At 41.2% G+C, this 12,628-nt stretch overlaps 1 protein-coding gene across 1 annotated transcript in view; it reads left to right on the top strand.

Moving 5' to 3' along the window:
* RDX (radixin) overlaps positions 1-10,735 on the top strand; it is a 102,050-nt gene extending 91,315 nt beyond the window's left edge. The window contains exons 15-16 of the mRNA XM_033204414.1: positions 6,317-6,414; positions 10,130-10,735. Coding sequence (XP_033060305.1) covers positions 6,317-6,383 — 67 coding nt within the window. The 3' untranslated portion in view covers positions 6,384-6,414; positions 10,130-10,735. The remainder of the gene's footprint in view (positions 1-6,316; positions 6,415-10,129) is intronic.
* The last annotated feature ends 1,893 nt before the right edge of the window (positions 10,736-12,628 follow it).

The raw sequence follows: 12,628 nt of genomic DNA, 5'->3' as shown, positions 1-12,628 counted from the left end.
CCATAGCATTGTTACCAGTATTTTAAAAAATCTTTAAACAATATAGCCACAGATATTTTTGTCTTCTTCTAGTGAGTAAGTGCAACAGTATTTTTACAGCAGAGACCTAGGGAGGGGATTTGTCTCTGGTTACGGGATATGCACATCTTCAACTTTACTATGTAGGAGGGATTTGTCTCTCATTATGGGATATGCACATCTTCAACTTTACTATGTAACCATCAATTGTTTCCCAAAGTAAGGCTATATCCACGTCTTCACCACACTTCATATCACTAGATTTTTCAATTTCTGCCAATTTGGTAGGTTTAAGATGATATTGTGCTTTTATTAATAATTTACATTTTCTTAATTACTAATATAGCTGATAATTTTTCTTTAAAGGCCTTTCATGTCTCATTTTCTTTGAAATGACTTTTTTTGCCTGCTTTTTATTAGATTGTTTATCTTGATCCAGTTGATTCAGAGAATTTCTTTATATTGTAGTTACTAATCTTTTGACATTTAAATGTTTTAGAGATATTTCCTTCCATGGCTTACCTTCTTTGCCTTTTTATGGTGGTTTTTAAAAAATTTTTTGGATAGGTATATGTTTTACACTTTCTTGTAGCTTAATTTATAAATTATTCTCCTCATAATTTGTGGGGATTTTTTCCTGTGTGTGTCTTGTTTTAAGAAATTATTCTCTCACTTGTCATGAAGATATTTTCCTATATATTCTTCTAAAAGTTTGGTTATTTTTACATTGAAATCTTTAGTACAGCTATAAATAACTTTTGTGCATGGTATGAAGTATGGATCCGATTTTATTTATTTTTTTGTCTGGATGACTAGTCTTGATACTTAATTTAACAGTTCATCCTTTTCCTATTGATCCCATTGCCATTTCTTTCATGTTTCTTACTCTGTTCTGTTATACTCTCATCTGTTGCATTGGTCAATATTTCTATCCCTGTGTCAACAGTATTCTGTCTTAATTACTACAGCCTTTACTTTTTAACAAGTCTTGATATCTGGTTGAGCTTTCTTAAAAAGTTGCTACACCTTGTTTGTAAAATAAGCTCCTGACAAGTTTTGGTTCTTTGTTCTTCTGCATAAATTTGTGTAACCTGTATGGGAAACAAGACTTTGGGGAGTTTTGCTTGGAAATGTACTAACAGATTAATTTGGTAAGAAATTACAGCTGCACGGCTGGGCGTGGTGGCTCATGCCTGTAATCCTAGCACTTTAGGAGGCCAAGGTGGGCGGATCACGAGGTCAGGAGTTCGAGACCAGCCTGACCAACGTGGTGAAGCCCCGTCTCTACCACAAATACAAAAATTAGCCGGCGTGGTGGCGTATGCCTGCAATCTCAGCTACTCAGGAGGCTGAGGCAGGAGAATCGCTTGAACCTGGGAGGCAGAAGTTGTAATGAGCCAAGTTCACGCCACTGCACTCCAGCCTGGGCAACAAGAGTGAAACTCTGTTTCAAAAAAAAAAAAAAAGAAAAGAAAAAGAGAAGAAGAAAGAAAGAAAATTACAGCTGTACAATATTAAGCATTCCTAATCATGAATATGCAATGTCTTTCCACCAAGTCTTCCTTGATTCAGTAAAGTTGTTTAAATTTTTGCATTAAGATCATGAATTTATTTTGTTAGTTTTATTATTAAGCATCTTATTTTTTGCTGTCGTTTTCAGAGTTACATTTGAAAACTATTTCTGGCTGATGTAGAGAATGCAGTTGATTTTTTTTTGCTCACCTTAAGTTAAGGAACCTTGTTTCATTCTCACCGTTTCTAATAATTTGTGAAGTCTTTTGGGCTTTCTACATAGACTTTCTTCATTTTCTGCAAATAATTATAGTTTTCAGTCTTCTCCATTCTTAAAACTTTTATTCTGTTTCTTACTGAGTTGACTGGCTGCAACTTGCAGTCCCACGTGGAATGTAAGTGGTGTCTCTTTTCTTTTGTTGTTTGAGACGGGGTCTCACTCTGTCACTCAGGCTGTAGTGCAGTGGCGCTATCTCGGCTCACTGCACCCTCCGTCTCCCAGGCTCAAGTGATCCTCCCACCTCAGCCTCCTGAATAGCTGGGACTATACAGGGAATATACAGGAGCATGGCACCAGCCTGACTAATTTTTAGTACATGATTTTTATCAGATTAATGAAACTTCCTTTTACATACATATACGTATTTTTCTAAGAGTTTTTTCTTTTTAAATAAAAAAGGTTTTAAATTTGTTAAATGCAATTTCTGAGTATATTGAGGTAATCATGTGTGTGTACTTTAATTTTTTAATTTTTAAAACTTTTGTAGATGCTACTAAAAATTTTATTTTAAAAATTCAGTTTTAATTTTTGTGGGCACATAAGTGTATATATTTATGGGGGACATGAGATATTTTGATACAAGCATGCAATACGTAATAATCACATCCTGCAAAATGGGGTATTCATCCCCTCAAGCTTTTCTCCTTTGTGTTACAAATAATCTAATTATACCCTTTTAGTTATTTTTAAATGTAAAATTAAATTATTATTGATTATAGTTACCTTGTGCTATCGAATACTAGGTCTTATTCATTCTTTCTATTTTTTTTTTTGTACCCATTAACCATTCTACCTCCCAACCTCCTGCTTCCCCACTACCCTTCTTACTCTCTGGTAATCATCCTTTTACTCTCTATCTCCATGAGTTTAATTATTTTGATTTTTAGATCCCACAAATCAGTGAGAACATACAATTTTTGTCTTTCTGTGCCTGGCTTAACTTAACATTAGCAGTCTCCAGTTCCATCCATGTTGTTGCAAATGACAGGATCTCATTATTTTTTTGTGGCTGAGTAAGTACTCCATTGTGTATAAGTACCACCATTTTCTTTATCCATTCATTTGTTGATGGACACTTAACGTTACTTCCAAATCTTGGCTATTGTGAGTAGTGTTGCAGTTAATATGGGAATGCAGGTATGTTTTTGATATAATGATTTTCTTTTTGGGAGGCACATACACAATAGTGGGGTTACTGGATCATATGGTAGCTCCATTTTTAGTTTTTGGAGAAGACTCCAAACTGTTCTCTATAGTGGTTGTACTAATTTACAGTCCCACCAACAGTGTACAAAGGTTCCCTTTTCTTCACATCCTCACCAGCATTTGTTATTACCTGTCTTAGTAGGATAAAAGTCATCTTAACTGGGGTGAGATGATCATCTCATTGCAGTTTTGGTTTGCATTTCTCTGATGCGTAATGATGTTGAGCACCTTTTCATATGTCTGCTGCCATTTGTATGTGTTTACTTTTTTAAAAAATTGTCTGAGTGCAGCAGCTCATGCCTATAATCCCAGGAGGATTGCTTGAGCTCAGGAGATCAAGACCAGCCTGGGCAACATAGTGAGACCTCATCTCCACCCCTCCCTGCCCACGAAAAAAAAAAGGAAAAGAAAGAAAGAAAAAAATTAGCCAGGCATAGTGAAGCACACCTGTGGTCCCAGCTTCTCAAGAGGCTAAGGTGGGAGGATTGCTTGTGCCTCGGAGATTGAGACTTTAGTAAACCATGACCATGTCACTGCAATCCAGTTTGGAGGACAGAGCAAGACCGTGTCAAAAAAAAATTTTTAATATACTAAACTGACAGATTCTTTTTTTTTGAGATGAAGTCTTGCTCTGTCACCCAGACTGGAGTGCAAGTGGCATGATCTTGGCTCACTGCAGCCTCTGTCTTTGGGGTTCAAGCGATTCCTGTCTCAGCCTCCGGAATAGCTGGGACTACAGGTGCAGGCCACCATGCCCGGGTAATTTTTGTATTTTTAGTAGAGATGGAGTTTCCCCATGTTGGCCAGGCTGGTCTCAAACTCCTGACCTCAGGTGATCCACCCCCCACCTCGGCCTGCCAAAGTGCTGGGATTACAGGTGTGAGCCATGGCCTGTACTAGGTAAATCGATTCTTTAAGATGCTAAACTAGGCCGGGCGCAGTGGCTCATGCCTCTAATCCCAGAAATTTGGGAGGGCAAGGCAGGCAGATCACCTGAAGTCAGGAGTTTGAGAGCAGCCTGGACAACATGGGAAAACCCTAACTCTACTGAAAATACAAAAAAAAAAAAAAATAGCCAGGTGTGGTGGCATGTGCCTGTAATCTCAGCTACCTGGGAAGTTGAGACAGGAATCGCTTGAACCCTGGAGGCGGAGGTTGCAGTGAGCCAACAAGGCACCTTTGCATTCCAGCATGGGTGATAGAGTGAGACAACATCTTATTCAACTAGGTTTGCGTTCCTTGTTATATATTCTAACCCATAATTTAATATATATTCTTAATATAACTTGATATATATTCTAACCCATGGCTTACCGCTTCACAACTCCTGAGCCTCCTGTGTTGTGAATATTCAGCCCATGTGATTTTTATGTATCACCCTCACTCCCCTTCAGTTGTTGCCGCCTTCAACTAAAGTACTGTCATCTAATCTCATGGCGCCACCTGGTGGCAAATCTTGGACATTTCCGACGTCTCTTCACCTTTCTTTCCCTATTACGGAAACTCGTACGTGCAGTTGTCTCCTTCAGTTCTATTCCTTCTCTTGTGCCTTTCATCTATTAACCTTACTCCCAAATCCTCTTTTCTCATTATGTTCATGAAAAGTAATTCTCTTCCTTTGCTCTCTCTGCTCCTTTATGAGTCTAAATCTACATGAATAATAGTACTACTAGTTAATCACAGTGAGAATACTACTACTAGCGACTATGGAAAAACTACAGCTATATATTTTGAAAGGACATTTCTTTTATTGTTGTTTTGTTTGTTTGTTTGTTTGTTTTTGAGATGGGAGTTTCACTCTTGTTGCCCAGGCTGGAGTGCAATGGCGCGATCTCGGCTCACTGCAACCTCCATCTCCCAGGTTCAAGCGATTCTCCTACCTCAGCCTCCTGAGTAGCTGTGATTACAGGCATGCACCACCATGCCCGGTAATTTTTTTATTTTTAGTAGAGATGGGATTTCACCATGTTGGTTAGGCTGGTCTCGAACTCCTGACCTCAGGTGATCTGCCTGCCTCGGCCTCCCAAAGTGCTGGAATTACAGACATGAGCCACCACGTCTGGCCTGAAATGACATTTCATACAATAAAGTGCCGGCTAGACTAACCTTCAAAGTCCTTGAAAATAGTTAAAATTCCCTTTAAAATGTTCTTAAATTTCAGGTACTATTGAACCATCTAATTATTTCTGTCCAAGTTAACATCAAGCTCAAGTATTAAGGAAGAATTATAAAACTGTTAATAAATGTCATTGTTTCTATGTTCCTTAATTACAACCTTTGACAAATTTGGAGTTTCTACTTATTTTACTGCAAAGACTCAGTTTTTCATTATGAGTTACATTGCCTAGAAACAGAATCACTGTTCATGACGTGTTTTCCATGGGAAACAGCCCACCACAGCTGCCCTTTTGGTACATAACTCATTTGTAACATAGAGATTGCTAGTAACTGCATTTCTAATTGTTTTACTCACAAGGTTAGAAAATACTGTAACCAGTATTCTCCCCAGTCAGGGAAATGACTCATGGATAAGCTTGGCCAGTTTAGCGGTTTCTTTGTTGAGTTAATTCTGACTTTGTTTTATCTCTAAGGGATATATCGGAGAATGGCAGGTAAGTCAGCTGAGGAAGACAGCCCAGAGAGAGTAGGGCTGAAATTGACCTCTTTAATTCCTGCAATGCCAACGTGTCTGCAGAGGAGGTAGTTTTCCTGGTTTGTTTGTCTTAACCTATCCAGTCTTTTACTAGGCAGGTACTGAGAATTTGCTTATTCAAAAACATAGCAACTATTGATTTCAGAGTAGGCACTACAAAGTATTTTGGACCCATTACTCCAGTTGCTACCTGAAAATAACCATGTCTAGATTAATCAAAAGAGAACTTCAAATAAAATATAAAATCTGGTAGAATGCATAACTGAATGACATGAAGTTCTGATGTTTATGGCTTTAAGACAAGACCTATTATTCTAAATAATAGGTCTTATTATTGAAAGAAACTAGTTAGCTTGTGTAGAGTTGCTGCACTATTTGAAGTCTAGCATCTATTTAAAAGGAAGGTTTAAAGTTATTCTTATTTCCACATTCTAATCATGGAGTTTCGAAGGTGGACTGGAAAATAAAAAAGAAGTTAAAGATTAGGCAGACGGTTTGACAATAACAGCCCTTACATAATCCAGGCTGACAAGGGCACCCTGATATTATAGTGTGCTGAGCAAACAGTCAACCTGCCCATTCAGTTTCCTACTGTTTTTTTTTTTTTTTCTAAATGCTTTCTAACCTCTTAATGTCTCTTTTGAAAGGTGGGGACCCAAACTGTATGCATTGTTCCAGATGCGCTCTTGCCAAAGCAGCATAAAGCAAATGTAACCCTTAGGAAGAAGGCTCCCTCCCTCACTAGGTAAGTACAACTGGCAGCCATGGCCAGGGCCAGCCCACTTGCCCCCTAGACCTGCCATACCTTCCACTGCCAGGATGCTGGTGGGACCTCATAAAACTGAACCTGCTAATCCACAGGACCTGTGGGTTTCAAGTCAAAGGAACTGATCAAGAGCAGTCTCTATCTTTACAGCCTCTGATTGCATCCCCTCCGAGTTCTTTCTCAATAGTTTACATCTATTGGGCTCTTTGCCAATCAAGAACATCATCCTCCAATTTAATAATTTTGAGGTCAGTTAGAATTTATTAAAATGATGTTTTACCTGTAATCTTGGGAGCGGATTGGACCTGCTACTTTAGAGCATTCTCTTACCTTTAGAAAGAGCCCTCTGGAGCATTAAGAATGAAAGTATTATAGTGCAGGTTCTCATATGACACTTATGTTCTGCTGGGAGGCTTTTCTTATTTTTTAAAAAAACATATCAGGCCTGGCACGGTTGCTCATGCCTAGAATCCCAGCACTTTAAGAGGTGTAGGCAGGTGGATCACCTGAGGTTAGGAGTTCGAGACCAGCCTGGCCAACATGGTGAAACCCCATTTCTACTAAAAATACAAAAAAAAAATTAGCCAGGCGTGGTAGTGCATGCCTGTAGTCCCAGCTACTTTGTAGGCTGAGGCAGGAGAATTGCTTGAATCCGGGAGGCACAGGTTGCAATGAGCCGAGATGGCACCACTGTACTCCATCCTGGATGACAGAGCGATTTAAAAAAAGAAAGAAAGAAAGAAAAAAGACATATTCAGATTTACTTTAAAATGAAGTTCTAGGCCGGGCGCGGTGGCTCAAGCCTGTAATCCCAGCACTTTGGGAGGCCGAGACGGGCAGATCACGAGGTCAGGAGATCGAGACCATCCTGGCTAATAAGGTGAAACCCCGTCTCTACTTAAAAATACAAAAAAAAAAAACTAGCCGGGCGACGAGGCGGGCGCCTGTAGTCCCAGCTACTCGGGAGGCTGAGGCAGGAGAATGGCGTGAACCCGGGAGGCGGAGCTTGTAGTGAGCTGAGATCCGGCCACTGCACTCCAGCCTGGGTGGCAGAGCAAGACTCCGTCTCAAAAAAAAAAAAAAAAAAATGAAGTTCTATACATACACATTGAGTAGAACAGTGGTCCCCAACCTTTTTGCACCAAGGCCTGGTTTCATGGAAGACAAATTTTCCATGGGCTGGGAATGGGGTTGGGGGGTGGAGGGAATGGTTTTGGGGTGAAACTGCTTCACCTCCAATCATCAGGCATTAGACTCCCATAAGGAGCGTGCAACGTGGAACCCTCGCATGTGCAGTTCACAATAGGGTTCGCTCCTTTGAGATCTAATGCCACTGCTGATCTGACAAGAGGTCAGGCCGTGACGCTTGTTCACCGCTCAGCTTCTGCTGTGCCACCCAGTTCCTAACAGGCCACACCAGTACTGGTCTTCGGCCCAGGGGTTGGGGATTCCTGGGGTAGAAGAAGTAAAGAATTGGTTCATAAGCTAGGTTAATATAGTACTATGTACTTTAAAAATCATTTTTTCAATATGATTACCATAACAGGTTGTTTTTAAATTCTTTTTTTTTTTTTTTTGGCAGAGACTATTTGACTCATCCCATTTCTGAATAAAACCACAACAATGTTGTTTATGTTGTAAATCTTGAGTTCCCCCAACTTGCTGGTTAAGCCTCCCAAAGTTCTCTAAACCTCCTTCTAGCTAAATGTCAGTATATTTGAGATAATACTTAAAAACTTAGAACCAATGTTCTTTATAGAAATATGATGTTTTAGACTTATTTATGTGGCAAAAAATGGTCACATGTGTTATGTAAGGTGGAGAACTTTTAGAAACAATTTGCTCCTTTGGCCTTGAATTTGGCCTGCTCTGAAATGAGTTTAAGGTCATGCAATATTCTCTCTGATATGTCATGACATTACCAAAGCACTTTCATTGTTTCCAAGTCCACTTGAAATGCTACGACACATCCATCATCGTTTGCTCTCACTCGCTTCGAAAGGGGTCTAGCTGAGAATCCAGCTGGTCTCATTTCTGATCTTTGAGCTAAAATCCTGGGTTAAAGCACATTCTTAATGTGCCATAGATTGCTGCAAACAATACTCTTCTTAGCTATTTATCTTTAGCCATTTCTTCCAGTGCAGAAATTCATTGATATAACTCTTGCATTTTGTTTGTTGATTAGTAAAACTCCCCAAAGTAAAATCTACCTGATCTTCTATAATTTTTCCTCCTTGATTTTCATCTGTTAGTGTTCTTTTTAGAGCAAATCCTTTGAGTGAGTTTGACTCTGAGCTATTGCTGTCAGAAGCAGGAAAAGAAAGCTTCTGCATGAAAAGTCAAGATCTAATGACAGAAAGAGATTTTGAATTATCTAGCCATGAATTTATGCAGGGATCCGTAGAGCTGGTGATTGCCACGTCCTCCAGCTTGAGGTATCACATAGTTGGCAGCCTTGGAAGAACTGCTGGGCCCCTCCAGAGTTGATTATAAAGTTATTGACCCAAGAGAAAGAACAGAGACTCCGAGTGATGTTCTGGTCCTTCTCCCACTGCCCCCAGGGCTTCTCCACAGCACTGTCATCCTATCTTCCTCGTGACTAGGGACCTGTAGGATTATGGTGACACTAAGGAATTAAAGGTGACATCTAAAGCCATGGACAGGCCAGGTGCTGTGTCTCATACCTGTAATCCCAGCACTTTTAGAGACTGAGGCAGGTGAGTTGCATGAACTCAGGAGTTTGAGACCAGCCAGGGCAACATGGTAAAACCTTGGCTCTACAAAAAATACAAAACATTATCTGGGCATAGGGGCGCATGCCTGTGGTCCCACCTACTCGGGAGGCTGAGGTGGGAGAATTGCTTAAGCCCAGAAGGTCGAGGCTGTAGTGAGCCAAGATCATACCCCTGTACTCAAGCCTGGGTGACAGTGCGACCCTGTCTCAAAAACAAAATAAAGCCATGAACAAGATAGAACTGACTGGTTTCCTCATGGATAGAATCCCTATAGCCTTGGGACCAGACTGTACCCAAATTGTTAATCAACTCCAAAGGCTGGCACAGTGTGGTGTTTTTAGACTCATGGGCTTTTTGCTCTCAACCTTCAGACCTCTCTCAGGCTCTGGGCTGATTTTAGCTGAGGAGACCAGATTAGACCCAGTCTGCAGGTCCTCCCTCTTGGATCCCCGAGGTGGGAAGGAGCCTGAGGTGTGTCAGATGAAGCTGGTATAAATAAGATGAACTCATTCCCTAAGCACACACGCCCCGTGGCTGCTCAACAGTTTCTCTTGGGATTCACGTCACTAAGGTGTATGTGACTGTGACGTGAAAGAGAGAGTGTTTATACCATGATCTTACATCCACATCATAATTCTGGATCAGAACATTGCAAAATCTATATGTTAGACTCCTTTTGCGGCCAAAAGTAATTCTAGCCAGGCTGAGGTCAGAGTGTAGCGTTTGTGGACGCACCTTTATTTTGGTACCATCTGTACATCATTGCATTTCCTCAGCGGCATTCCATTCCCCTTCATCACTCAACCATCAACTAACCGTGACTAAATGTTAACTTACAAAATGTGGAAAGACATTCAGCGTCATGCCTTTTCAACTGAATGCTGATAATACGAGTATTTGAGTTGAGTTTTCTTCTTTCTTGCCTGACTTTCCTATTCACTTTCTGTGTGTTCATGCAGGCCTCTGGCTACTGACATACGGGCAGCTTTAGGATAAGGACATACCTGGTGTTCTGAATGTGTGTATCCCCCAAAGTCTGCAATCTCAGCTGGAACTGGATGGACCAGTATTCCCTCACCCAGGGCCCTGGCTCGTGTCTCTCCTCTTCTCAGTTTACTGTTGGATTTCCCTTTCTTGCTATTCTCTTTCTCTCCAAACCCCTCTCAACGGCCTTTCCTAAAGACAGACCTTAGCAAGATGGGCCAGGACTTGGGATTTCGCACGGCACCCTGCAGTCCCAAGCCAGCATCTACTGCACCCCATCTTCAAGACTCTATCCCCCAAACAGATGCTGGAAGGCATCAGCTGCTGAGAACCCACTTTTTTTCTGCATGACTAGCTTGTATGGACGAATCTATGGAGAGGATTTCCAAGAATTTCCCACTTTTTCAAAAAATGTATGTGACTTATATTTGGCTTCAATCCAAGAGCAAACTCAGTGGTGAACAGCTCCATTTCTGTGCACATGTTGGTGGAACCTACAGAAATCGATGCAACATTTCTTTCCTGTCTGGGCTGTTTGTATAATTGTATATAAATGTAGCAATAAATATATTCTACCATCAGCCTGAGCCTTACTGCACACTTGATTCTGCATCCTGGTGGTAGGCGGTGAATATCGTGAATATCGCTTGCCTGCCCCACCTCAGGTTCCCATCTTCTCTGATTTCACAGTTACTTCAGACCTGGCCAGTGTTTGGAGAAAGAGTGTTGAGGAGAGTTCAGTGGCAGAGCTGGGACGTGAAGCAGCATTATTAATTCATAAGATGGCACTAGTCCTAGCACTTTGAGGTGTTTTGAATGTCCAAGGAGTGAAGCTTAGAGGATTGAGTGACAGTTTGTGACACGAGTCAGCTGCATTAACAGTCACTCTGGCCGGACGCAGTGGCTCACGCCTGTAATCCCAGCACTTTGGGAGGCTGAGGTGGGCGGGTCACGCGCCATCCTGGCCAACATGGTGAAACCCTGTCTCTACTAAAAATACAAAAATTAGCTGGGCGTGGTGGTGCATGCCTATAGTCCCAGCTACTTGGGAGGCTGAAACAGGAGAATCGCTTGAACCCGGGAGGTGGAGGTTGCAGTGAGCTGAAATTACACTACTACGCCCCAGTCTGGGCGACAAAGTGAGACTCTGTCTCAAAAAACAAAACAAAACAAAAAGCAAAAGTCACTCTTACAGCCTTCAAGAGCATGTTGTGCTGTGATTATTTGATTGGTACTTGCTGGGCACAAAGGTACCCGTTAAAGATTTTCAGAAAAACCCCACAAAATGTACCAACATGACATAGAATTTTCCATCTGTCACTGATGGTTTTCAAGGGTGTTAAATCTAGTTATTTTAGAGACAACCTCCTCCTACAGGGGACGCATAAACAAAATAACCTTTCACTAGGCAGATACAATATTGTTTGTCTAATATCAAGGAATATTTATTCCCAAAGTGGTCTCTTGTAATTTTCTTGTGAAATCTTTGGTTATCAGGCACTTTTATAACTTAGAGGATAACCACATAGTTGTGGTTTCTTATCAAATTATGGTTTCTCAGGCCTCTCCTTGATGATAAGTGGAAGTTGGCATAAAATCTTTCAGTCATAAGACCTGGGAATGCAATGAAATGAAAAGTTGTAATATCCGGCTGGGTGCAGTGACTCACCCCTGTAATCCCAGCACTTTGGGAGGCTGAGGTGGGTGGATCAGTTGAGGTCAGGAGTTCCAGACCAGCCTGGCCAACATGACAAAACCTCGTCGCTACTAAAAATACATAAATTAGCTGGGCATGGTGGCGGGTGCCTGTCGTCCCAGCTACTCAGGAGGCCAAGGCAGGAGAATCGCTTGAATGCGGAAGGCGGAGGTTACTATGTGTCAGGAGTGCGCCACTGCACTCCAGCCTATTGTTATCCCATGGCAGGGGCAAACGGCACTTGCGAGATTACTTTTTGTGTAATAAAAAATATAGTCTGGAAGAGAATTGAGGAAAATCATCTGTCAAGCTCTTTAAAACATTGAACAAGTAACTCTGAACAATTGTGCCACGTCTGTTCTTATTCTTACCTTTTAATGGATATATTAGGGAACCTGAGCCTTCAGGTCAAAAGATAAAGAGAGCACAGTGTGGACCGCTGCATTCAACAGCTAATTCCTGTGCAATGCACTGGGCAAAAACCTTTTCTACACATGGCTTTTTCTAGCCAGGACTGGTGATACGAAGGGACAGTATTAGAAAATATATGGGACAAATTACCAATTGCTTCGGTTTATAGTGCAGTAAGAGAGAATCCCAATTAGAGATAATGCTGTATAATCAAAAGTTTAGTTTATGGAGCTGTGAGGGATTGAGAGTTTTCAGCCTGTGGGTGTTAAAACCTGGGCATTTGTTGCATTTCTGCCACTAATTCGTAGTTGGAACTTGGACAAGTCACTTCAACTCTCAGGGCCTCCGATTCTTCTGCTGTAAAAAT

Source organism: Trachypithecus francoisi, unplaced genomic scaffold (genome assembly GCF_009764315.1).
Source record: "Trachypithecus francoisi isolate TF-2019V2 unplaced genomic scaffold, Tfra_2.0 Lachesis_group8, whole genome shotgun sequence".
NCBI lineage: Eukaryota > Metazoa > Chordata > Mammalia > Primates > Cercopithecidae > Trachypithecus > Trachypithecus francoisi.
This window is presented reverse-complemented; position numbering and strand designations above follow the sequence as displayed.